Consider the following 27,500-nt stretch of genomic DNA (forward strand, 5'->3'; position numbering starts at 1 on the left):
AGCACCCCCCCCCCGATACGATAGTCACGGATAATGGATAGCAACCTGCTGTAAACAAAAGTGACACATTTTTGACAAAGAGAATAGGGGCCGCGCTTCCTAATAAGTCGAACATGTTAAGACTGTTCTCATACCAACTCTAAAACCTACACCAGACCATCAGTTTAAAAATATCTGCCGATTTATCAGTAAAAAGTAGGGTGCGGCTGTTTTCAGTCTCTAGTAAAACCTAGAGACCACTGAGTCTCACTGAGGCCATACACCATAGAGAGTGCAGAAGTAATTACATGCAATACAAATTTCAATCACACAGAATACAAGCGTTCCCCAGGTCACTATCCAGCTCCAGCTTGGCATGTGTTTGTGTTCATCCAAGAGAGACGTTTGGTAAAGAGCCAGTTATCCTCGTGACACGGGGGTTTCATTCTTGCACTGATGCGATACAAACCCGGGTTCACGTTGCGGACTGTCTGATTAAAGACCAGATGATTTAGGGTTTATCAGTACAATTCAATAACTTTATATGGTTGCTTCACTGCATCTGGTAATCTATTGGAAGTGAAGGTTCGAGATAATGCAATCAGAGATGCTGGCTGTGGACTGTACTGTATGTGAGCCCAGAGCACTACGCTATAGAGTGAATGAACAATGGGATTATCCAAAGAAAAGAACACACATAGCAGTGTTTTCTGTGGCTTGGCCAAATGCTACTCGGGTATAGTAGTCTACACACTCTGTGGGAGCCAGTGAACAAAAGCATGCTTTATATTTCGCTGTTTTTAACGTATGCATGTGCTTTTTTGTGGAATTGATATGCATATCTGTGTGTGTGTGTGTGTGTGTGTGTGTGTGTGTGTGTGTGTGTGTGTGTGTGTGTGTGTGTGTGTGTGTGTGTGTGTGTGTGTGTGTGGTTGTGAGTGTGTTTGTTTGTGTGAAACCAGACTATTTCACACTACTCATAAATCTATAATAGGTGGCCGGACTTCCCCTTCCCTCTCAAACAGATTGCACGCAAAGGGAAAACATTTTAAAACAGGGATGTACACACAGTCACACATGAAGACATGCACACACGTCTAAACACACACACACACACACACACACACACACACACACACACACACACACACACACACACACACACACACACACACACACACACACACACACACACACACACACACACACACACACACACACACACACACGTCTGGGAAAATCACTTGAACCATGACAAACAGCACAGGCTGTTCCCTCTTAAGATTAAATCATAAATAACGAGAAAAAGACACAGATATACAACAAGTATCTGAATGTTGTACTACACAGAGTGCACATGGTAGCATTTGACCCTTGTAAATATCACTTCATATTTGTGAATGCAATGTGGCGTGCTGCTTCACAAGCCTTTAAAAGGCAGAATGAAGAAGGAGAGGGACGATAGAGAGACAGAGAAAAAGATGCGAAAGAGATAATCTGTATGTGTATGGCTCTTCTCCCACACATACACACAGATATATACACACAAGCACGTACACGCCCCTCCTAAATGAGAACATAATGGAGTAGATATTGAGCGTTTCTTGAGACAACACAGAGCAAACCCAGCAGTTGCTTAAATACAAGTTAGCAAAACAAACAAGATATCCCAGCCCGCTTTACATAGACACGAGAGGTTGTCTCTCCGTGAAGATGGCTTGAAATGAGGTTTACACTGTACACACACACGCACAGATCCACACACACACACACACACACACACACACACACACACACACACACACACACACACGCACAGATCCACACACACACACACACACACACACACACACACACACACACACCCTTGTTGTGACAACAAGACAGAAGACAATCCAACCACCTGCTCTGAACAGAACAATCATTAGCACAATAAAACAGACACGCCCCCTCCCCCCCCCCCCCCATTCACAGGGGGAAAAGGGTGTGTGTGCCTGGGCACCATCAAGGCATAGTGACCCTAAAACAATGACAACACACTCATTTAAGGCAGTAGCAGATGAACATATAACTTTGCTAAGATGTCGATAGCTTCGATTCAGAGGACATTAGGATGGTCGCATTCCTTATCATTGAAGTTCAGATCCGTTGCGACATTGCATAAAGGACATTCACTCAGTGACCAGTTGACAATATACCATGCAAGGTATACTACAGTGGACCCATGGCCAGCCGCCATACCATTCAAACAATACTATACATACATTTCTGTTTTAAAAAAAATGCACAACCATTCAATTCGTTGAGCATTCACTACAGACTTTTCGAGGTATTCCAAGTAAGAAACAAGCTAGTTGAAAAGTTACGTATTCCAACTTTACATTTGTTATCTTTAAAAAAAAAAGAAGAAGGTTTTGTGTCCACCTGACGATATTGCAGATAGCAAAGTATCCAGATAGTCACAGAAATATATTTTTACCCCCACAAATCAGTTAGAGCCGGAAATGTTTTGCCCATTGGAATGCAGAAAAACATGCACGAGACCAAGACAGAATGACATATCCGATGCATTACATCAGCGTGCTTTTACATTTTCTCGTAGGCTCAACACATTTTCCAAGAATCAACAGTCACCTCCCATATTTTCAAAATGAATGCCAATCAACTGACTTCATAGATAGCATGTACGTCTTACACTCCCATGCAACACATCTCTAATTACTACCAAAAGTCAGGATGACCCCGGAAGGTACTTGAGGTCAATGCACATCAGAGGAGTGCCAAGCCTGAGCCTTGTGGGTATGAGATTTATATAGTGCTGCTCCATTTGGATGGATTACCCTTTGACCTGAGAGCGTGTTGCGGCTGTAACTGCTCCAGCGCCATGACCACCCTGTATGCTAATCTGGCAGCGGCGGTGGCGTCCCCTGGCCACTTTGATGCTAGCGCTTCTCTCTCTCTATTCCACAGCTTACACAGAGAAAGGTGAGGTGCGATGGTAGCCGAGGAGGGGGAATGTATTTTGTTGTATGTCTCTGTTCAAAGACACATTTATGGATATCTATACCATCCGTTATTGTTAGTGTCTGACCCTTCCGTGTGGAGGTGCTGGGTTTCACAAAAGTCATTACTCAACACTGAATCTGGAAGCTCTGTGTAGGTTGAGTCGAGAAGGAGTCTAACCATTGGCTTAGGAGGTGTGGCTCACAGTAAGGTGTTTATTCAATTAGGCATTGGGACAACAGCGAGCTCTAAAGAGTGGACAACAGAGGGGAAAGGAACAGTGCTTTCTGCTGTGAGTGTTTTGCAAAACCATTTTCTTGCTTGCATAATCAGACCTCTTTAGGGCGAGTTTGCATCACAGGCAACACGAGGACCTCGCTGTGGTAGCGGCGGGGATGGTTATGCTTTTCGTCTTGGATTGAAACCCGTCACTGTAACCGATTCTTCTGACTAACACCAAACAGATGAATTCCTAACACGCAACATGCTGAGATCAAAACAAAGCAGAGGATTTAGGCCTTCCTGGGGCCTACATCCTCTGCTTTGAATGAGTTTAGTAGAAACAAATGGCCTTCTAGCCTGCTTAATATTGGGAAGGGATCTGGTCACGTAGTTGCTAGCTAAATTCAACCCAGTCCCTAAACATTGAGGGCAATTCAGAGGTGATAGCCAAAACGTAAGCTACATGGTACATACAAATACACTGTGCAAAAGCTACCTTGGTGAGGGCAATGAACCAGTAATAATTTGCTTTAGGATTACACTTAAATAGCTCCAGGCAGGTAAAACAAAGTCCATTTTGGCCATTGATTCCACACACACACACACACACACACACACACACACACACATACGCAGTTTACGCACACACACACACACACACACACACACACACACACACACACACACACACACACACACACACACACACACACACACACACACACACACACACACACACACACACACACACACACACACACACACACACACACAGCCAACTGAACAGCTCTGGGGAATCTACTCTTGGCATGAGAGTTTTGTTCCAATAAGTGACCTTTGGTAAGCATCCGGAACATTCAGTTAGTCTTCTAGATATGACTGTCAGAGCACAGTCACTGTTCTCTGATCAATCAGGAAGCATTCCTCGCCGTGCAGCCAAGTCGAGTTTTTTCCGGTAGCCTGATAAAGTGGCTCTTGGAATCAGGGCTAAAAATACACATTACTTAAAGAGCTGGTTGAACTACTTCTTCTGTTGAGAAAAGGGTCACTATTGACCCAAGATTAGGAGAATAAAACCATTCCTGGAGGCCCTCGGAGATGTAAATGTTGCAGCATGACAGAGATAAAGGGATGGATAGTCGCGGGAGGCAGAGGAAGGGGGTCAGGAGGTGAGCCTGTCTTTGCCAACCTTCGACATTCCATATGGAATGTCGAAAGGCATCGGTGACCAGTGACCTGAGTGAGACCACAAAGTCCAAACACTTTGGAAAGTTATCAACTACTGGACCCAGTCCACACATCTGTCACTCACCCATCTGAGCCTTGAGTGTCCCAAATATGAGACAAAAGCATCCAATGCTACCCCCCCCACACACACACACGCACGCACGCACGCACGCACGCACGCACACACACACACACACACACACACACACACACACACACACACACACACACACACACACACACACACACACACACACACACACACACACACACACACACACACACACACACACACGCTCACTAACCCTCACCATTTAATCCTCCCCTACCATCTCCACCTCTGCCAGATTTTTCACCTCAAATCAGCGACTTTTACCTTCCCTTACTTCCAGTCAACGGATGAAAACGCTTAGTTCTGCGGCGCCCTCAACATCACCACCAAGCACGCTCCCAGCCTCTCAGATTGGCGCATGCCCAATGGGGCGGTTTGGTAACAGGCCCCGCGTCCCAGCGGCCATCGGCCAATGCCGAGCCGCCATCCCGCCCGGCCGGCGGCCCATTGGGGATCATGGGCTTGGTTTTCAGGGAGGGGTGGGTCTCAGAGGCACCTCCCTCTGACCTTCATCGTGGACGCCGCCGGACACTAAGTGAGACATATTTTGGGATTGCTTGTGATCCCGGGTACGTGCTCACCCGTCGTTTGAACCGGACGAGAGCGGGCTGCGAATCAGCTAAACCCCGGAGCTGCTAGACGGTGCATAATAGGATCCACCAGCAGCAGTGAATGTTATTGACCTCCAGGAAAGAGATGGGGGGGGGGAGGGGGGGCGTTGGGGAAGCAGGCATGGGTGGTTAACACAGAGGAGGGAATGGGTTGGATGTGTAGCCCATTTGGTGTCCAGGCTCCAAATATTTTCTGCAGGACTTTAATCTGATCTATTTGAGCGTTTTGTTCTCAGGAATTTTGGACCAGGAGGAGGTGCGACTGCATAAGCAAACCATTTGCTGTGCATTCCTATCACAAATGATAAATATTATTGTATGATTTCAATTTTAGAGCACGTTCCTTTTTCCTTTCGACTAGACTGATACAGATTAAGTCCAATTCTAACATAGTAGCAAAAGACAATCAATCTAGGCTGGGTACCAAAATACACCCGTTGCAACCAACGGTTGACATTGCATGCAGTGATGGGCCTGAGGCCGTGCAGATCTCTACCCTGTACATCCATCTGAATCACTCCTCTAGGAATATAATGTGCTACTTTATGTTCCATAAAGAGGCCGTTGTATCAGGACAGTCATCCCACACACAGCCAACACACACGCACACATGCACGCACACACAGGGCTTCGTTATGAATGAAAATGTGTATTGAATGAGCCTCTTTAAAACATTTCAAACATGCAAAACGGTCTGATTATCAACCAATCTTAACTGTTTGTGTGTGTGCGTGTGTGTGTGTGTGTGTGTGTGTGTGTGTGTGTGTGTGTGTGTGTGTGTGTGTGTGTGTGTGTGTGTGTGTGTGTGTGTTTTTGTGTATATATTATACATGTATGTGTATGTCTGTACGTGTGCGTGTGTGCGTGCGGGTGTTTGTCTCTGTGTCTTTGTCTGTGTCTGCTCGCCTTGTGTTTCCTGTCTGCATTCTCGCTTTCTCTGCTATGGGGAGACACAGCTGTGAATACAGCATGGCTGCTGCTGCTGCTGAACACAGGGCTCAGGGTAATAATAAGAATAAGAGCGACCAGCCCGACTTCATCCACTCTGTTGACTCCTAAAGGCCTGGGCAGGGGGTCCGGGGACCTTGAACTGTGCAGTGGCTGTGAGTAAAACTTCCAAGAATTTGTTGCATCCGTCTCCTCTTTTGAAGTCAGACGGCCTTGATACAGGCCTGGGAAACAGTCCGAAAACCGAAAGGACTGCTGATGTATACCAGCCCTCAATGTACACAGGCTAATTCCATCAGAGAATAAACAAAAGCATGCAATGATAATAATTAGTGATGGTACAAAAATGCCATAACATGTTTCCCAGTGTAACACATGGTTACATCACTTCATGACCTGTACTTCCTTTTGCAGAACATATTGTACACTAAAGCTGAGGTGAAACTTTTAGGTGTAGCTGTCCGGGTGAAAACAGATCTGGAACGGCTAGCCTCAGTCACTAGCGTGCTATGAATTAAAAGTATCATAGATTATATCAAAAACTATCCACACCGGCCAGTTCCCCGTCTTGCTACCCGAGCACACACTGTGAACAACACGGCACACACTATCCATTTCAAATATTGACTCTAACCGCAAAGCACACAGATCAATACCATGGACAAGAGCAACAGGTTATACTTTAAACAGCGGCGTGATGAGCACTGACTGAATGCCATCAGGAAGAGCTTAGGGCCCGGGCCCTCTCATTACGACGGGAGTGCCCTCATCAGGTGACCCGTGCTCTTTGTGAAGCACCAAACAGCGGTGGCTCCATGAGGGGGAAAACAGAACAGGATGTTGAGTGTAGAGTGTCAACGTGTGGTGGGACAACCAGTAGCGCTAGTTTCTGGTGTTCGGATATTGCCCGGTGATTCATGGTGTAATGTTTAGCGTTGCTCCGGCAGTTAACACTAGTACAAAAAAGGCGCTGTGACATCGGATCCAGGATTACCATATGACAAAAGGTCTCCCATCTGCCAACCCTAACTGTTTTTTTTGGCGTGGCTGTGTCCAAGTCTTAAGAAAAATGTGTTGCTCTAGCTAAGCCCCTTCTCAAGGAGTTGTTTGAGACGAATCCGCCGTGTAATCCCAAATAGGGAAACGAGTTGTCAATGTACAAGTAGTACTTAATTAGTGTAATTACTGTAAGCAGTTGTTATTAGTAAACCAAATGCACTTAAAGGTGAAAAAATGTCTTTGAGTTGTAACGTTCATAAATACCTAGAGAATTATTGTGGATTGAGCATCGATCTCCAGCTTATATCAATCTCTTACAAACACTTGCAAATGTGATAATTGTATTAATACTAAGGGGTCATGGAGTAAATGCATGAGGCTTAGGGCTTGTTATTCCTATTTAGGACGTTGTAACTGAAGAAGATACATTTTTAAGTGGAAGCAACCCTCCCTGTAAAAAACCTCTAATGAAGTCACATTTATCAGCCAGTGGCAATAAAGAGCACGCAGTGCAGTGTCTATCTTGAGGTCAGCCTCAATCAAATCCACTTTTACAATGACTAAGAAAAACACCTCAACATATACTAATCTAAACAACCCATACCTCCTATAATTGCAGATACAAAACAGAATTGCATTATATGACCATCATTTATTATCAGTGTGCACATTATGTGTAGTTGTAATTGTGAGCAGTCGATCACGACAGGAATGATTGACAGGTGGGCTGGGGAGACGGTTAAGAGTGCAAACTAAGCCCACCTATCAGGCCCTGGGGCTTGCATGTCATGCAGCTCAGTGGAAAACACTGCAGATAAGTTTCTAATAGCCCTAAGCCCTCCGCTCTGGATCCCAGCATTAAATCCCCATATTTACTTTTGAAGATTGTCAAGTTGTGAGTAAACCACGAGCTGTTATGATAAAGCTTTGGCTTCATCATCCTGGTCTAAAAGAGCTAATATTAGGCCTGGTATTATTCCCTGTTATCGGTGGCAGTATTCTAAGAGAAATATTTCTCTTATCACTAATCCTAATTGCTCCCACCCATGATGGTGTTATCCAGGGCTGTATCGTTGCCTAAGGCTGTAATACAATAAGTGGATGAGTCACACACACACACACACACACACACGCACACGCGCACACACACACACACACGCACACACACGCACACGCACGCACACACGGACGCACACACTCTGTCTGAGCAGAAGAGAGTTCTGCAGGGAGGGGGCATCAAGCTACATGTATAACATTGTTTGACACCCACTGATTCTGACACTGTATTCTCACTGTTTGACAACAGCTAAGTGATCTGGGCGGATAGTGTTAGCCTGATGAGATGGATTCAACCGGCACACGCCACTTACCTCACTCGATTGAGTGTGTTTGCGTGTGCGTGTGTGTGCGTGCGTGCATGTCTGCGCACATGCTTGCGTGTCTGCATTCATGCCTGCCTGCATGCGTGTGTGTGTGATAGTGTTTATAACTATGCAATCTTTTTTGTAAAATATTAAGAGGGATCATCCAACAGTATATGTGGAGGATAGGTCACTCCGACACTGAAGACTGTCTTCATGACGGACCCTCGACCATTGATTAGAATGGTTGTAGTTGTTTTTCTCTGGGTAAAACATCACTTGCCGGCCTGAATTCATGATGCACGCCTCCGTCATGCCGGTGACAAGCTATTGATTGGTATCTCTTTCATTGGCGCGGTGTGAGAAAACCAGTATGTTTCCACCAGCGGCGCATTCGTTGACCCCAAAACAATGTGCCTTGGGAACAGGTTTTTCTTCTACCGCTGGCTCCACAAATGACAACAAAGGCTGCAGACAGCGCGTAGCTTGTAGCCTCAACAATATCCTCCAACTGCCGATCAATGGCTGCCTCCCTTCATAGCGCGAGGCTGGGATCACAACAGCCAAATATATCCTGGTGCACACATAAAGAAGACTTCTCTCAAAGTCTGCTGATAATCCATCTATAGCATATTGTACGGGGCGCTGGTATGAACAATGGCATCATATGAAATCATGTAATCCCTCGAACATATGCAATGGTATGTCCAGCTGCTACAAGTTCACATATCAAAGCAAAAATGCTGTTAGACCTGCCGTTTAAAAGTTCGCCCAATCGCACCTATCCACGAGGGACAGTGCTGTAAGGCAGACATAGGGGACAGGTAATAGCACAGTCTCGTGTGTGTTTGTGTGTGTGTGTGGATGTATATGGGGTGTTGTGGTTTACATAAGCACACGGCTGGCCGCAATGCTTGACCCTTTCCTGGCTGGAGAAGAGTTCGGGATGAACATGCTTCCGATTAGGCCCGGGCTATAATTCAATATTGTCTTTTGTCCGCCTGTGGTTTTCGGGTGGAATTGAAATATAGATTTGGAAATATGTTTTGCAGTGTAAAGGACATTTTCTGAAAAGATATGATCTTATAGTGATACAAAAAATATGTAGTAGAGAAAGAACGAATGAAAGATTGTGAGAGGGAATAGGATTTTTTTCCTAACCATAACTTATGGTAACAATATCATGTTACCATAACCTTAACATGACGTTGTCATGTAACTTAACATGACATTGTGTAGAATGGATCATCGCTATCCTGATGAGAATGTGTTATTGAATCTCGCCTAGGCCTTTGCATATATGAAGCAGGATCGTTATTGGTTTGCATTTGGTGGGTCAGCCTCCCCGGAGGTCAAAGTATTTGAATATTACCATTCGTGGTTGGTAAGGTTCTCAGAGAAATCGTTGAACCGTGTGCAATTTCTCACGACGAGCAAAACTTCTACGTATCACCACATCCCCGAGAATCCCCTCTCGATCAACCCACTGACATTAAACCCACACACGGCATGAATGAATGAATGCAGCCTCTTTTTTCACACACATAATGGAGGCACTTCAAGCAGTGTAACCTCCTCCTCATCCTCCACCTCCTCCTCCTCCTTCTCCTCCTCCTCCATGAGTCTAGCTTTATCTTCATCTGTCTGTCGCAGCCCTCTGAGTGGGCAGCGCTCCAGATCTCCAGAGAGGAGAAACAGGGAGATCTACGGAGACATTCACCATCAGCATGGTGGGGGGAACCAGAGGACGGAGCTCATCTAAAGGGGGCCTTTGTGAGAATGGGGTCGTGTCTAAGGGGAAACGAAAATAAAAAGAATGGGAGAGAGGGAGGGAGAGAGAGAGAGAGAGAGAGAGAGAGAGAGAGAGAGAGAGAGAGAGAGAGAGAGAGAGAGAGAGAGAGAGAGAGAGAGAGAGAGAGAGAGAGAGAGAGAGAGAGAGAGAGAGAGAGAGAAGAAGGAAGTGGAGGGGAGAGAGTGTGAGAAAAACGGAAAAGAAAGCAAAAGAGAAACCAGAGCCAGACTTTTTTTTCCTCAGCTCCGAACTTCGCTCAACACCCTGGGTTCGGAGTTTTCCCCTCGTCACCACGGTAATCCTCAAAGACACCAACAACTCCCCCCTCACAAGATCCCTCGAGATCCCTCACAAAGATCGCTTTGGTCGCCTCCATCCTCTGCCTCCCCATGTCAAACCTCGTCCTGTTTGGTCCGTCTCCCCAGGGAAAATACAACTAATGAAAAAAAACACAAGGCCAGAAAGCAGACCGGGCCCAGAGAAGAGGACCCATTTTTCCCAGATCTCCGTCTCGTCCATTTGACACCAGGAGCCACAGAGTGTGCAAGTATTGGTGTGTGTGTGTGCGTGTGTGTGTGTGTGTGTGTGTTTGCGCACGTGTGCGTGAGTTTGTGTGTCTGCGTGCATGTACGAGTGTGTGTGTGTGCATGATGGTGTACGTGCTCATGTGGCTCCCTGTGACAAAGACAGGCGCGACAGCCTTGAATAGGGTCTCACAGTAATCACGGAAGCATGAGCAGCAGTGAGGAGTCGGACAGATGCCTCTTGTATAATGACAGTCAAGTCATGTAAGCCTGGGCATGAAAAAAAAGAAAAAAAAAGAAAAGCAGATGACTCAACGGAAAAACTATCCTCTGGTTTTGGAACATGCTCAAGCTCTCTGTAATCTATGGGACATTTATAGGAACCATAAAACACGTTTTAACATCCCAGATCCAAACAACTTCTTTACTTAAAACTACAGTAACAGCAGAGCTAGCACTGAGTTGGAAATATAGTGAGTTAGAGATAGAGTGAGTTAGAAATAGAGAGAGTTGGAGAAAGAGAGTTGGAGAAAGAGTGAGTTGGAGATAGAGAGTGGGAGACAGAGAGAGTGGGAGATAGAGAGAGTGGGAGATAGAGAGAGTGGGAGATAGAGAGAGTTAGAGATAGAGAGAGTTAGAGATAGAGAGAGTTAGAGATAGAGTGAGTTGGCGATAGACTTGCAGATGGCGTGCCAAAGCACCGAAAGCTAGGCTCCTAGCCTGCTGAGGTTCCAGACCTAGTTCCTACGATCGATTGTCATTGATATTATCACCAAGAGTCCATTGCTCTAGGGGAGGGGATGAAGGCCCTGGAAATGGACTGAAATACTGGGACAGTATTTCCACTCACCATCCACCCGTCAGCCGGGACTGGAGTCTGTAGAATGTGGACTGGGCACTGGGCCCATGTGCCTACAGTCAGCTGTCGAGGGCCACTGGCACTAGACGCTGAAGCTTTTCAGAACACTAGTGCTATGTCAATATTGGCTCTTTCCGAGTCGCGCCGCAACCATCCGGTTGCTTAATGGTAATAATACGCCAATAACATGTCAGTTCTGAAAGAACACGGACTGTTGCACTTGGCTTTCTAACCGTTGAACATTTGATCATGACGGTTGTTTTAGTATCCTGGGAACAAGAATAAAATGTAAATTAGGGTGCGATGTGAAATGTATGTGAATGCCTTTTTTTTTTACACTATCGTAAAATGTATTTGAACAAAGTGGTTGCAACACTGCTGAGATTAATTGTAATAAAAAACAATTACATGCAATAAAGGATGTAGCATTGCATTGCATTGTGCTTCCAGTTAAAATGAAGTGATCATCTTGTTCTTTTTTGCTACAAACCATTTCACTAGCCCAGTACACAGCTCCACCCTTTTTGCAAATAAACACAATAGCCTTCTTGTTTCAGGGAATTTAGGTCTGAATGGCACTGTGCTACATTATCATGATATTCCACAATACAGCCAAAAGGGCTCATTCAACCAAGATGACCTCCCACAAACCCCAACAGAGTTGCTGCTGGCTGCTCTGCAGAACAATAAACATGGACTCATTAACAATTTAATTTGAAAACCTGCCAGGATTTACAGTACCTAGTATCTACTTATAGTATGGAACCGGGGACATGCAGAAGGCGTCTTTACAATGTTTGTCCTATATTGAAACACGACAAAGTAGGGTATGTCACATTATGAAGAATAGTGGTGGAGACAGCTGTGGCGTTTATAATAGGGGGCCCTGTAAAGTGAGTTAGGAGAGGTCGTTTTCCCAGCAAAACGTGTGATCTCTTTAACTTGCACGTTTACGCTCCATTTAACAGGCACAGGCAACATCCAATAACATGGCACCACCAAGGATGGATTACAAACACTGAAGGAAATATTAAGAGCAAGATATTCAAACTAAGGTGAGCCCCTGCAACCACATACATACATACATACACATACATATTCCTTAAAAACACGTTTGTTTCCGTTTGATTCGAGTGGCTTTCTAACAAACAGTGTATCTCCCGCCCACCGCACCGACGCCTACCTGCTGGAAGAGGAACTTGTCTTCGAGGTTGCGCCGCCAGGAGGTTATGCCGTGTATGATGGACAGCACCACGCCGCTCAGCACCGCCGCCCGCATCCTGACGGGCAGCAGAGTGTAGATGATATAGATGAAGAACACCGTCCACCAGATGCCCTCCGACGCACTCCGGGGCGCCACCGCCAGCACCCCAAACACCTGCACCACCATCAGCACGCCGATCACCAGGTAGCTCACGATCCACATGAAGTCCTGGTGGAAGCCGTTGCGGTTGCACACCACCATCATGGCCAGGAAGAGGACCATGGCCACGGACAGCACCGAGGCGTAGACCGGGTCGGCCGTGTCGTGGACGCAGTGGAAGGCCAGCATGATGCCGCACACCAGCACCAGCACGCCCATCAGCATGGTCAGGGAGCTCTGGTTGAGCCGGAAGCAGTAGCGCTGGTACAGCCGCTCCAGCTTGGTCGACCGGAACTTCTTGGACTCGAAGACCCACAGGAAGCGGCGGCAGCACTCGGCCGCGCTCAGCGCCTTGCAGCCGTCGGGCCCCGCCTCCCCCGGCTCCTCCTCCTTGCGGGCCCTCAGGTCCCCGTCCTCGAAGCCCAGGTCCACGGCCCTGAGGCCCAGGTCGCCGCCGCCGCCGCCGCCGCCGGCACCGCCGGGCCGCTTCCCGTAGTGGTCCTCCTGCCAGACGCATCGCACGCCAAAGTTGCTGCTGCCGGCGCCCGGCCCGCAGTGGTAGTGTTGGGGGGTGGCCCGGGGCGGCGAGTCGGGCTCCCCGGGGTCCCGCAGGCAGCTCATGTAGCGGGGGTTGCACAGCGACGAGCCGTCCTTCCTCTTCTTGCCGTTGCGCTCCCCCCACGCCGTCTTGCGGTCGTCCCCTTGGGGGGAGAAGACACCCCTGGTCCACGACATCCTAGCGGGGGCAGAGCATGTGGATGAAGACCTAACAAACTGACGGGATGAAACCTTGTTAAAGCAGAGGGGTGTTCCAATGGTAGGTTGTAATAAGGATGTACAGGTGGCCACTCACCTGTGTGGCCTTGTGTACGTGTCGCAGATCTCCTTATGGACAGGCCAATCATTTATCCAAGTAAGCACACACCATTGGTTCAGGCAAGGTAAGGCCACTGGAGGTGTGAGTCTTGCACGGTCCCCTTTTGTAAAACAACAGGCAGGCACAATGTTATTTCTCTATAAACAACGCTCCGCTGCCAGCAGTCTTCTTGGGGACAGAACAATACACTCCGTGATATTTATTATGCTGGAGGCAAGGCCACCTAAGGAACCGTTATTCTCTCTGAAGAACAAGAGGAATAGTAAAAGTACTGATACCAATCCATGTCCGTTGCGCAACGAGTGTGTTTGTGTGTGTGTGTGTGCGCGTGTGCTCACATCTGACACATTGTTTCAATTGGAAGTAATTAGAAACAATTCACAGTAAATTGAAGGCATGTTTATTTTGTATTCCTGAACCCCCTGGTTTCTCCAGCTCTCGTGAATAGACTCACAACATTCCCATGGAAACAACTGGTTGTTTTGTTTACAAAATAGTGAAGTGGAAAAGAACAAGGTCCTATATGTATTACCACAAGGGGCGGGTGCCAATATTCGATTTTGTCATCAACCATTGAAAATTTGAACCAAGTCCAAATCAACTCGACTCTCTAAACACTCAAATTACGGGCTGGTGAAGGAAGCAAACGGGCTTGTTCTTGGTGGACTGCGCTCTCTCGCTAACGGCCTTGAGTGGGCTAGGTTTGGTGCGCTCAATTTGACAACAAAGACGCACCGAGTGGGCACCATCAGAGATCAAGAGCTCTCCAGTCCAGATTAAATTATCCATGCTTCCCCCATTAGCTTTGATGACTCAGTGACTGGTTTCTGGCTGCACATGTCAAGGACACTGCTAACCTCTAAACTTAATAAACAAATCTCCGCTAGGCCAATGGGCTCAGGGCAACAGCCAGGAGAGGACACATGCGACACACACATGCTGGGACACCTTCAGAAGCAGCTGCACCCCAGGTCACGCAGATAGGATTACTATTAATAATAATGATGATGATAATAAAAACAATTCTTCTACGTATTATTGTTATTATTAGAATAATAATAGAAAGGTTTATGACCAGCTTAACAAGCAAAAAAAATGAACAATTTAAGATGATGCTTAATACAATGAGGTTTGGGTATAGCTTATGAATAGTCCCTTCATGACAGCAATTTATACTGTCTATGATATATATATAGAGAAGGATAGTACATGGGTTTTGAGGGGTTTATAAGCGTTGCATCCCTACAGATAATTGGAAATAATTGACACTGTATCCCTAATTAGGCCATGTCAAATTAACGCAACAGCAAATCAACTAACCGTTCCACACCTATCCAAATAGATGATGTTGTTAATGTATCTGGCCACGACACTATGGATTGTAAATAATGAAGTGCCATAGTGCATGCAATGTCTGCGAAAAAAGCATATCGTCTACCGCTATTGCATATACGACAGGTCGGATAGCCGCATGCGGATCTTATGTAATAAAATCGGTGTAGCCTGTGCATGTTTCTATCATGGGAGAACGACAAAAAAATTCCCATGATGCGTATGCCTGAACGACCGAATGTAATCGGCCGATGTATTAAATGCATGACATATTGGGGCAGACTTTGCCGATGCCCTATATTAGGTCATAACTAGCGTATAACAACATTCTTAATATAGCAGTTCATTATCATCCTTCATGGTATGGCAAAGATATAATTATAGAAATGCAACTGTGCATGCAGACCCTTTGGGATCACCAATTACATAACAGGACCCTACGATACACTAGTCGTTGTAAACAGCAAGCAATGGTCCACGATTGTATCGTATTGCAAAAGAGAACATTGCTTTTCTACAGTTACACTCCTCTGACATTTTCATGAAAATGTTTGTGTCGTGGGTGCAAATTGGATGGCCTATTTTCTGGCTATTTAACACGTTGAACCATTTGCCACTCCAAAGGGCTTGACTAAGTTACCCGCAAAACATTCCGTTACACGAGCCAACTTAGCATTACATCTCGGCCATTGAAGGACTTTAATGCTCTTGATTACGCGACTGCACATCGCATACAGTGTCGAAATCGTCTGCACATATTAGCATTTAACAATAGAAACGTAAACGTGATCATCGGGTAGTACGGTCAACAAAACGTGTTTCACAGCGAGAAAGAAAGCCGACAACGTGGGCCGCAATGTCAATGGGGATAACTGCAAAACACAGCCGGAGAGCAATGCTACTAATGGCAACACATGTATTCCCGTGTACGAAAAAGCAATTGAATCGTCTGCGTGTCCAGAACAGGCAAGCTGTACTACAGCCCGGGGTCCTGCAGAACAAAAACACAGCGCTCCGCGCCGCCACCGTTCAGCGTACCGCTGTAGCACCGGTCAGCTGTTGACATTGACTCGGCGAGAGAGCCAGACCACCAGTTCAGGCGACATGCTGAAATTCAAATTCAGACTGTAGCCAAAATGTGTCCAAAACGCCCGGGGTTTAGATATATCTTAGAAAGCGCGTATACTCACCATAGACCCAGCTCTTAAAAGGAGTATCAGTGCGCCGGAGCCCAAAAAAGACAATATTTTCGGTACACCGCAAGGCTGGAGGACTGTAGCCGTATCTGTGTGTTATTATGACGGATGTCTGCGGGTCTACAACGCTCCTATAAAAGGGGAACACAGCACGTTGGGCCGAACAACCTTCACTCGCGCCCAGCTCTTTCAGAGCAGCACTACATTCCTGCTGCTTCGACCTCGACTCCTTCCCCTCGTTCACACACACGCAGACACACACACACACACACACACACACACACACACACACACACACACACACACACACACACACACACACACACACACACACACACACACACACACACACACACACACACACACATGTTTCACGCACAAACACGCGTGCACACGCACGCACACGCACACACACGGATAACTGCGTTTCTCTGGTGAACTCATCCCCTAGAGGTCGCCTTTATATGAGAGTGCAATGTGCCCGAGATGTCTACGTGTGTGCCTGTGGAGTGCTCGCTTGCTTAAGGGCATGCATTTGTCTTTTGTGTGTTTTCTCGGTTTTATTTGAGGGCATTTCTTTTTTCTCAGGGCTGTAGGGCACATGCAGGACAATCGGTCACTGCAGGAAATGATCTTTGAAACTGTTGTCTTTACGCTCATTTGTTATCATGCTGTGGCCCTCGTTATCGTGCCATGTCCCTGTAAATGAAAGAAATTAAAACGACACCATGATGTTCTTCTACACATGTTTAACAAACGCCAAAGCCAATGACAGCTGACATTATTTTGGTGAGGCATTTTGTAAGCATTGGTATGCGAGTTATTTTGTCATTAGTAATGTTATTGTGGTCATCATTAATTAATAATGAAAGGATTTGTCATCATGGGGAGACATTGTTATGTTCGAAAAACTTTATTTAGAATCCAGGACTGCTCCAACTCTCAGGAGTCCTCTGAGTATCACCGACAAAAAAAATCCCATGATGGATTCTGATGAACAAGCCATGGATCATTATATGTTTCCGCTCTTGCATATTAAAGCCTACAGCAGGCAGAAGCACACAGCTGGCCAGTGTGTTGTTGTCACTTTAGCACGTAGCCTATCAAATCCTGAAAGATCAAATCCCGTTCCATTTAAGTTTGCCCCGAAGACTTATAAATATAGGGGGTTGTCTAAAGTTAATATCCTGTACACTTGGAATACGTCATGTAATCTCTGAAATCCATTTCATATTGTGTTTAACTTAAAATAAATTGTCAAAAACTTAAACCGTTTCAGATGTTTTTAAACGTCAGTAACCAACAGGGTTATATCTCCATCTAGTGGTGATATTCTGCATCACTTTATTGAGGTCGAAATTAAATTGGTCATACAAATTGGTGATATATTTTATGTTTGCCATAATACGGCCAATAAGCTGAAGAGAAACCTATCGTATTAATATCATATCATATCCAAATCGTATACATTAAATTTGATTGCATAACATATGACATTATATGACATAATAAGCTTACATTTAATCACATATAAAACTATATGATGTGCACACATAGCCACTAAGAAAAATGTATCAGAGAGGCGATAAACTCAAATGCAGTATATATTTGCACAGTAACACATTCCAAGCATTCATTCTTAAACAATGCTTTTGTTTTACTTGAAGCTATGCATTGAAATAACAATACTGATAGCTGATATAGCTGATAGTTTCAAAGTGATGACCTTTGTAAAGCAGGCTACGCGTGTGTGTGTGTGTGTGTGTGTGTGTGTGTGTGTGTGTGTGTGTGTGTGTGTGTGTGTGTGTGTGTGTGCGTGTGTGTGTGTGTGTGTGTGTGTGTGTGTGTGTGTGTGTGTGTGTGTGTGTGTGTGTGTGTGTGTGTGTGTGTGTGTGTGTGTGTGTGTTGGAATGAGCTTCAACGTGAGCTTGGTGTGAAGTCCCACTCCATTCCAAAGGTCCCCTGCTGATTACATCAAATGCTCGAAGTTAGGAGGTGAAGGCACAGACAGGTTTGGAATGAATGGAGGACTCCTTTTGCTGAAGCCAGCAGACCTTAATGGTGACATTTGGGGGGGGACTTCTTGTATGGGGTTGCTCTGCTCCATTGAAACCAAAGGGATCGAGGCAGCGAGAGAGAGAGAGAGAGAGAGAGAGAGAGAGAGAGAGAGAGAGAGAGAGAGAGAGAGAGAGAGAGAGAGAGAGAGAGAGAGAGAGAGAGAGAGAGCGCCTTTGGGTTGGCTGACTGTCTTGTGGAGGACTGTTCAGTCTAAACACAGAGTACCAGGTCTTACACCTCAGAGTGGAAGGACAGGGTGAGAAGGGGGGGCAAGAAGAGCTTTATCCTGGAGTCCATTAGAAAACATAAATGAAAGGACAAAGTGTGTGATGTTTTTTTATCCTGTACTCTGGCAGGGAAACTATATTATTATACTATTTTTGCTTTTTTTGCCTGGTACAATTGCTGGATATCACACCTCAACCCCTACCAGTGTGTAGCACTCAAGTAGTTGATGAGAGCTCAAAGTCCTTTGGTCCCTTCATTTAATTTTACCAGTTGTCAAAATTCTAACTCTCTTCCTAGTGGTCTTCCTATACCTGTAATGCCTCCTTTCTTGCTCTGTGGGGAGCAGTAGAGTATAATGGATAGAGTATAGAGCGTTAACATTAGAATGCATCATTGACATCATTGACATTCTTGAGATGCCTCAAGAATCATATCCTGAATAAATGTAAATGTACCATAACTTAGGCTCATAAAAACGCTTTGTCCATCTAAGGACAAAAATTCCCAAACAGAGATTGACTTGAGCTTGGTGAACTAAAGAACCAATTGCTTGTCTTTACATTTGGTGGACTCCCCTTATACCAGCCCTTGGTCCCTGTGATGGGACAGAGTCTCTGGTCCAGTTTAAAGAGCATCTTCATCCACCTGCTTGTGGCTGTTATTTGAGCCATAAAAGAATCACAGGACAAGTAGACTTTGTCAGCAGTGATCCCATTGGCTATCTATACTTGCTGGTCTTGAAGAACCCATATTTTGCAGCACTGTGGTCTTAGTTTGTGATTGATGAATATGCTGTTGATCATACTAGAATTGCTTGCTTGTACCTTTCTTTGTTCTTTGTTCAACTTGTTTTTGGTGTTTGTTCTGATTGGCTAGTAGAACATGCTCCTGTGATGCAGAACTGCTGAAGAACTGCAGGAGCGATCCACACATTCTCATTGTAAAGTTTGTAAACCTTGTTAGACTCTACTGGTTTGTCAGCTTTATCGGAAATCAGTTAATAATTTGGTGGTACTTAGTGGTTGAGTTCCACTATACCACCAAAGTAAAGAGTATTTGACTGACTTGCAAATTCTCACAACACAAACCACATAATTTCATCCTATTGTTGGAGACCTATAGATAATACAGGCAAAATATTGCACAAATAACCTTATACTTTTTTTTTTAATTTAACACTGTGTTGCAATTTGGCGATTGCCATTTTGGAAAAGGCCAGGGAATTTGAGAGGTATCTCAAATCAATAACATTTACAATATGAAATATTTGGTAACAAAACAACCAACCAATCAAAGTAAAAAAAAAGACAAATATAATAATTGAAATAAATAATAGTAATTTATAACGATTTATAAATGAAGGCATTAATTCATGCATTAAAAAAATGCAAAGGCATAATAAACAAACTAGAACACAGTCTGCATTATGAAGTATTCCGTAATACAGTCTGGGTGACGGTATTTCATTCGGTCAATGGGATAACCAGTTACCTGATAATGGAGCAGTTTTGTGGGTACTCCATCCCTCCACTAAGCGTCGCTGCACGACCCCATCCTCCAAGCTCCCTCATTACGCTATAGCCGACGTAATGTACTGCATTTGGCTCTATCTCCAACCCACGTGATCATACATCATTACATCTATTAAAGTAGAGTATGTAGGCCAATCACATTCACTTTATAGTTTTTTTTCATGTTAAATTTCACTATCTCTAAATCAAAACCAAAAAAAAATCGTCGTTGGATTTATCATAAATTAAGAGGTACGTATTACATTTTGAAAACTTTACAAAGACAGTAAAGGAGAAAAACCTAAGAGCTTATAGCTTTTTATGAAATAGGTCCATAGGGCCAAGAAATTAGCAAAGAAGAATTAAGGCAATCTACATGACATTTGAGTATCAAATGCACATGGTTTCTAGCCTTCCGTTGAATAAAAGCCAAAACATTATTTCTCATTGCTGTGCGTTGGGGAAAGAGGAGAAAAGCTCCAGCTGTTCTTCTCGACATTGGCATTACCTGACTTTAGCGGTCGATAGCCACCGTGAAAATAGACAATGAGCAGGATGCGATCTAGCCGAAGTGCTAGATCAGTGAAAAACGAGATGACCTGCACACACAGCCACACACACACACACACACACACACACACACACACACACACACACACACACACACACACACACACACACACACACACACACACACACACACACACACACACACACACACACACACACGCAAACACATTTTTGCAATCGGCCAACACATCCAAAGTTGCTGCTATACTATCATGATCTAAAATGATAACCTCTATAAATCCTTTGTCGCCCTACTTCAAATCCAACCACATTTCCCAGGGAGTATTATTGATGTTATTGTTATTAGTATTATGAAGAGGCTATACCTTACATTATATTTAATGATCCAAAGCTTCTCACAGTTAGTTCATTCATGCTGAATATAAATCCCAAAAAAATGCAAGAAATATAATAATTAATATAAGCATTCATTATTAATTAATTAGTATTATTTACATTATTATTACTATGTAATCATAAGCCCACTTAATTTCATCAACAACAGAACTAAGCCAAGCCACCCAAAACATTTTGCACCAGGCAAAAGAGACAGGCAAAAGTGCTGGTCTTCCACTAATTCAAAGAAAGGCGATTAATCCATTCTTAGGGACTTTGAATCGTTAAGGCATCGATCATGCCAGAGGCGAAATGTCGTGCTATTTAACATCCGACGTCCTGACTTCAGCCAAGTCTTCTGTTCTGATGTGTGGAGGAGACGATGTGGGCGTGGTCTACCACCGCCTCGTTTACGTCGTCAAACTGTGGCTTCTTCCCAGAAGTTTAGGCTTGGATGACGGATGTTTCAGTTAATTGCGGATGTCCTTGACCAATTCCAGCGTATTTCTGCTTAAAGAGGTTGGTTCTGATTCAATTGTGATTTGCAGGCTAGTCGAGGGCTGTGGTGACGGGAATGCGTTATTTGTCTGTCACTGCAACACAATGTAAAATCAGAGAGAGTGCAAGGTGTTGTAACCGGCTGCCGATCACCGGTCCACGTCATTGACGGTCCATAGCGCTGCTGCTGCTGTTATAATTAATTTAGACATCCTGACATCACAGAGAATGGGTCTCTTCTGATCGCAGGCACCTCTTTCTGCTTCCAGAGCTTTCTGCTTTCCACATTGCAAAGGGCTTTTATGAGAGATTTTTCATAAAGAATTATATAGCAACAGATGATAGGGGTTTTGCTTGTCTGCTTGTATTTCTGCCTGTTATTATGTGGTGCTGTTTTTCCTTCCAATGAGGATCATGCTATGATTCCTATCGAGCAATTGTATTGAGTGACAATATCACTCTATTTGAAAGTTTTTTCAATGATCTGATACATCCTATCTCTCCCCTACAGAATAATGCTATGCTTTTCAGATTAATCTCAATAGATTTTTAACCTGATGAACCCAACATGACCATTTAATAATCAGCCAAAGATTAATTTTATATGACAGAACTATGTCATGCGTCTTTCAAAGAGTGCAGAAAAAGATCAAACGACATTTGGTTGACAGAAATGCCAAGGGAGACAAAGGTTTGATCTTGTAATGCACTGACTAATATGGTACAGCTTGGTATTTGGTTGGAGATGGTAACATTTAAACCTCTGCTCCCTCCCTCAATACATTCTCTGCCAATGAGAAGAATTGAATAACACGCATGTGTGATTGACAGGCATGATGGATTCCCTGAACCAATCATGGAAGAAATGCCCTGATTGATCAGAAATGAGCCGGGAGCAGTCTAAAGGCTGAACTGGTGCTTACAGAGAAGAAAGAATGGATATACACAGCACATTCCGCTTACTATTAGCTGACAGATGTCTTTAACATTTCTAACCAATTGCACTGAAATAATAGCTTTGAAAGCTTACCTACAGCACCTTTCAGGGTGTTCATCTGTGCCTTGTTCTGGCAATTACCAGGCTGGTTCTGGCTGGGGGCCTCTGGCTGATGTGAAGTGCTTAAAACACAAACTATTCAGTTGGCTGCTGCAATCTTTTCATGATTACAGCTCTCAAATATAAACCTAAGTCACACTAAATTATGATAGTTATGTGTTTGGAAACTATCATAGATGGCAATTGTATTGCAATAGCAAACATACTTAAGTTAGACAAAAGCATGTTGCCAAAAGGACAAGGACATATCTGGGGAAAAATCTTTTTTGTACAAAAAAAGACATAACTTTCCTGTTTTATGCAAATTATTCCCTTTGAACACAACACATGCATTTCTACAGTGACTTAATCTGATAAATCTTTTGCTACTATCATGCAAACCCGTAAACAGTATAAATGCAACACAGCCAAAAGAGATTTAAAGAGAGACGGTTTGGATGGTTTTTGATAGTAGTGGTTGTATTTAAGGCAAGGCAAGGCAAGGCAACTTTATTTATGTAGCACTTTTCATACACAAGGCAGACTCAAAGGCAGACTTTAAGCTGATTTCAGCAGGACTTTATCGTGATAACATATATTATCTGTTGTTAACTGTTGTTTTTATTCCTTGTAACTCAACCAACAGTGGCACATGTCTTGTTACAAAACGCAGCCCATCCCCAAACATGTTACTCTTATATTTTATGAATGTCTAGATGATTTATTAAAATCACTTGGGAGCTGAATATATGCAATTCTGTAAGCACGCAGTGATCATGCCAGCAGCTGGAGTATCTTCCTACCACAGTTCTTGTAGAAAACAAGCATAGCAACCAACAGTCTCTTCCACCCCAAACAACTCCCGGTTTGTCTCTTGAAGTGCGAACCTCAAACGAGGTTGAGCTCTGTGTTCAAACGCAGGCGGTACATGCGTTTCTAACTCCATCCGCTGCACACTAGCAGTCAGGTTTTTTTTGTTGTGGTAAGAATTTTGCAGGCAGCCAGGTGGCTGGTGCCTCGGCTCTCTGAAGTCAAAATACAGCAAGCCCACTGCCTTAAAATATCCACCCTCATCCATAATGCACCAACGGCAGCTCACACCACGCAGACGCTTCATATGGGACAGGCTGACGACATCTGCACTCAATGGTTGGGTGCAGCTCAATGCGTTATTCTCCTTCTCCTTCTCTCTCTCGTATTCTGTCTCTGTTTCTCTCTCTCTCTCTCCTTCGTCTCTTGCCGATTCCATCGATCTCTTTCTGTCTCCATCTCTTTCTCTCCATCTTCACTTCTCCTCATGTCCTTATTTTTCTCGATCTCGACCCCTCTCTTTATTTTTTTCTCTTCATCTCCATCTCTTTTCTCCATCTCCTCTCTCTTTTCGTGTCCCTCTTTCCCTCCATCTCCTTTCTCCATCTCCATCGCTCTGTATTTTTGTGGTTCTCTCTCTGTCCAGATCTCTCTCCATCTCATTTTCTTTCTCTCCATCTTTGGCTCACACTCAATATCTGTGTGTTACAGGCGGACACAGTTCCACACAGAAAGCATCCATTAATTATTATTACTAACCCTAACAACAAAAACTACCAAAAAAGTAGGAATGAACAATTATGGTTATTAGAGTGGTGGTCTTTACAAAGTAGGCTTTTAAAATCACAATCAAACAAGGTATTTATTATGAATTTTATTTTATTTTTTGTTTTTTTTACTCTAAAGGAATCACACAGACACACGCACGCATACACGCACACACACGCAAACACCCGCCCAGACGTGTGCTAAAACGAGGGCTGTCAGCAGGGTACAGCCGGCCGTGACGACAAGACAACAAGTCCTTCACTGGGGAGCCCCCTCACATGTCAGGGGGGGGAGACACCTTGCATGGCTATATGTTCCCCCGGCACCGCAGAACCACAGAACCGCAGGAGCACACGTCGCCCTGTCTCCACACAGCGGCTTGACTTACAGACACAAGGACAAGCAGGGGCTTGAGGAACGGGTCCGGACCGGACGTGCTGTGAAACCAGATGAATAAGTTCATCCATTTATTGAAATGACCAAACTCTGTTTTACGATTGAATCAAGGCATTTAAAATTGAAACCAATCAAAATGATGTTGAGGCTTTGATGTAGCTGGTGGTTGCCCTACTGTTCGACAGCACCGGCATTTGATGCTTGATTTTGGATTTATTTGGATTGGTGTAAAAATAGAGAGGCTACATTTAGACTGCTTAATGCTAATGTTCTTATCCTTTTACACGCACACGGTTTTACTCCCCACCGCCTCATGTCTATTTCTCTGTATTTGAATACCTTCAACAATTAGAAGTGGCTTGAATAGCTCGGAGTTTCTACTACCAAAATCCATCTTAGAAAAGGCTTGGCGTTTGTCTTCCCTTGACAAGGCAATGCTGTGGAGCAACAACAACAACAACAACTTCAATTGCGTTTATCGACCATAACAATGCCTCAGGCTGCACATAATGCAGTCGTGAAGGCAAACTTTGAGTCTGTATTATAGCTGAGCTAGCTGATGTGTTAGCAGGTCCTGCCGGACCCAGTGAGAGGTGAGAGATGAAGAGAGAAGCGCAGGAGGAGGAAAGAGGGAAGAGAGACACGGGGACGGGGAAAGAGAGTGCAGGATGGAGAGAGTACCTCAATGACGTAGGAAAGGGCTATATACTGAGAGAGAGAGAGAGAGAGAGAGAGAGAGAGAGAGAGAGAGAGAGAGAGAGAGAGAGAGAGAGAGAGAGAGAGAGAGAGAGGGAGGGAGGGAGGGAGGGAGGGAGGGAGAGAGAGAGAGAGAGAGAGAGAGAGAGAGAGAGAGAGAGAGAGAGAGAGAGAGAGAGAGAGAGAGAGAGAGAGAGAGAGAGAGAGAGAGAGAGAGAGAGAGAGAGAGAGAGAGAGAGAGAGAGGGAGGGAGGGAGGGAGGGAGGGAGGGAGGGGGAGAGAGAGAGAGAGAGAGAGAGAGAGAGAGAGAGAGAGAGAGAGAGAGAGAGAGAGAGAGAGAGAGAGAGAGAGAGAGAGAGAGGGGAGAGAGAGAGAGAGAGAGAGAGAGAGAGAGAGACAGAGAGAGGGGAGAGAGAGAGAGAGGGGAGAGAGAGAGAGAGAGAGAGAGAGAGAGAGAGGGAGGGAGAGGGCGAGAGGGAGGGAGGGAGAGAGAGGATAGACTGCTTACAAGCGCGCTACAGTACACTTCAGTATTACCCAGGAGAGAGAGAGAGCACATCATGACTGACTAGCAGAGAGAACGAGTGTGAGAGCGAGAGGAGCTACACTCCTATACCTCCAACTGAGTGAGTATTTGCTGGTTTCTGTTCTCTTTTCGGGTGGGGGGGTTTGGATTCTGTATCTGTGACCTCATATCCACTTTGCAATGTGAAAGACAAGAGAAAGAGCGTGACATCAGTAGTGGTAGTGAAGTGGCGGTACGATAGATTCAAATCAAATTGCTGTCAATGGGCAGAGAATTTTCCCTGACAGGATGCGGCTCACTGGAACCAACCCGACCCGTTCCTGGTTTAGTTCTGTTTCTGCTGAACGTCTGTCTTTAGGCAGACATCATTCAGAACAGTGGTACGACTGAAGGGGGTAACAGTGTAGGGATCCGCCGGTATCCTCCATCCTCTCCTTACAGTGGGATAGAGAGAAGGAGCAAGAGGGAGAGGTGGGGGAGGGGGGCTGGGGGGGGGGGGGGGGGGGGGGGGTTGCAGTTGGGACCGCTAGGCTTCCTGTGTGGGGTCAATTAAATACTGCATGAGACAGAGCACTAAAAGCCCGTCCCGAGAGGAGCAAAGTGCTTTGTGTGTGTGCCTGTGCTTGTGTGCCTATGCCTGTGCATGTGTGTGTGTGTGCATGTGTCTGTGTGTGCGTGTGTGTGTGTGTGTGTGTGTGTGTGTGTGTGTGTGTGTGTGTGTGTGTGTGTGTGTGTGTGTGTGTGTGTGTGTGTGTGTGTGTGTGTGTGTGTGAGTGTAAGAGCATCAGTGTGCAATGCCTTGATTAAATTTGATGAACCGGCACGCTTGAGAGGACAAGAAATTCTTTGAGTACTAAGATCGCCTCTATTCCCTCCTGTCTGCCTTTCAGAACTAACTCAATTATTTGTATTCCGTCTTTTGGATTATATTTTTAAGACTTTTAGTAGGCAGCAGGGATTACAGTATGTCAAAAGCCATCTGTACTTCAGGCTTCACAGGGAGGATACGGCTATTTGAGCTATTTGATTGTATCGATTATGCTGATAGTCCAGATAGTGTTAGGATAGCCTACTCAGCCTTTTGGCCTGAGAATTTTACGATGTATACTTTACATGTATTCATTTATTGCATGAATAACAAATAGAGATCCAAAAGGGGCAAGATTTTCAATGCTTTGGAACATAGATCCGTCATTGATAACAAAATGTCTTTCAATCCTACTTAGTGCAACACTGGCTGCAAGATCGCTCAGAGGATTTTTAAAACAGGGATGGCTCTTGAAACATAAAAAAACGAAAAAACAAAATCTCACAAGTCTTAACAGAGGAACAAAGACAGAAAAGGTGTAGATGGTTGCAGGGTGGATGTGGTGCACCATTACATATTGATAAGTCTGACGCTGTTCCGCAGTTTGCTCAGCCCAGTACACAAGATGCACCAATTAGAAAAAGAAGGGGGGAAAATAGAAGAGAAATGGCCGACTGAATCAGGTCAGCTCCTTAACAAACAAAGTGTGGCTCTAATGAAGGAGGCGGCGTTGTGGCTCGCCTGACTGCTGCACGGTCGCTCTCTCTCTCTGTTAATCGGTACGGAGGTCACTTGGTAGGACGGTATGCATGTAGTTAGGAAGGTATATGTAGGCATGTAGTTGGGTATGGATG

General features: G+C 44.9%; 2 protein-coding genes across 2 annotated transcripts in view; one reads left to right on the forward strand and one right to left on the reverse strand.

The window, feature by feature from the left end:
- LOC115543327 (adenylate cyclase type 6) overlaps positions 1-16,718 on the reverse strand; it is a 30,052-nt gene extending 13,334 nt beyond the window's left edge. The window contains exons 1-3 of the mRNA XM_030355711.1: positions 16,400-16,718; positions 13,854-13,977; positions 12,821-13,736 (exon numbers count right to left, since the gene is read on the reverse strand). Coding sequence (XP_030211571.1) covers positions 12,821-13,735 — 915 coding nt within the window. The 5' untranslated portion in view covers position 13,736; positions 13,854-13,977; positions 16,400-16,718. The remainder of the gene's footprint in view (positions 1-12,820; positions 13,737-13,853; positions 13,978-16,399) is intronic.
- Positions 16,719-25,806: 9,088 nt separating this feature from the next.
- The window catches only part of cacnb3b (calcium channel, voltage-dependent, beta 3b), a 26,193-nt gene continuing 24,499 nt past the window's right edge, over positions 25,807-27,500 (forward strand). Inside the window, exon 1 of the mRNA XM_030362582.1 lies at positions 25,807-25,938. The gene's annotated coding sequence lies outside the window, so the exon portion shown is untranslated. The remainder of the gene's footprint in view (positions 25,939-27,500) is intronic.

This window comes from Gadus morhua, chromosome 1, assembly GCF_902167405.1.
Source record: "Gadus morhua chromosome 1, gadMor3.0, whole genome shotgun sequence".
Classification (NCBI taxonomy): domain Eukaryota; kingdom Metazoa; phylum Chordata; class Actinopteri; order Gadiformes; family Gadidae; genus Gadus; species Gadus morhua.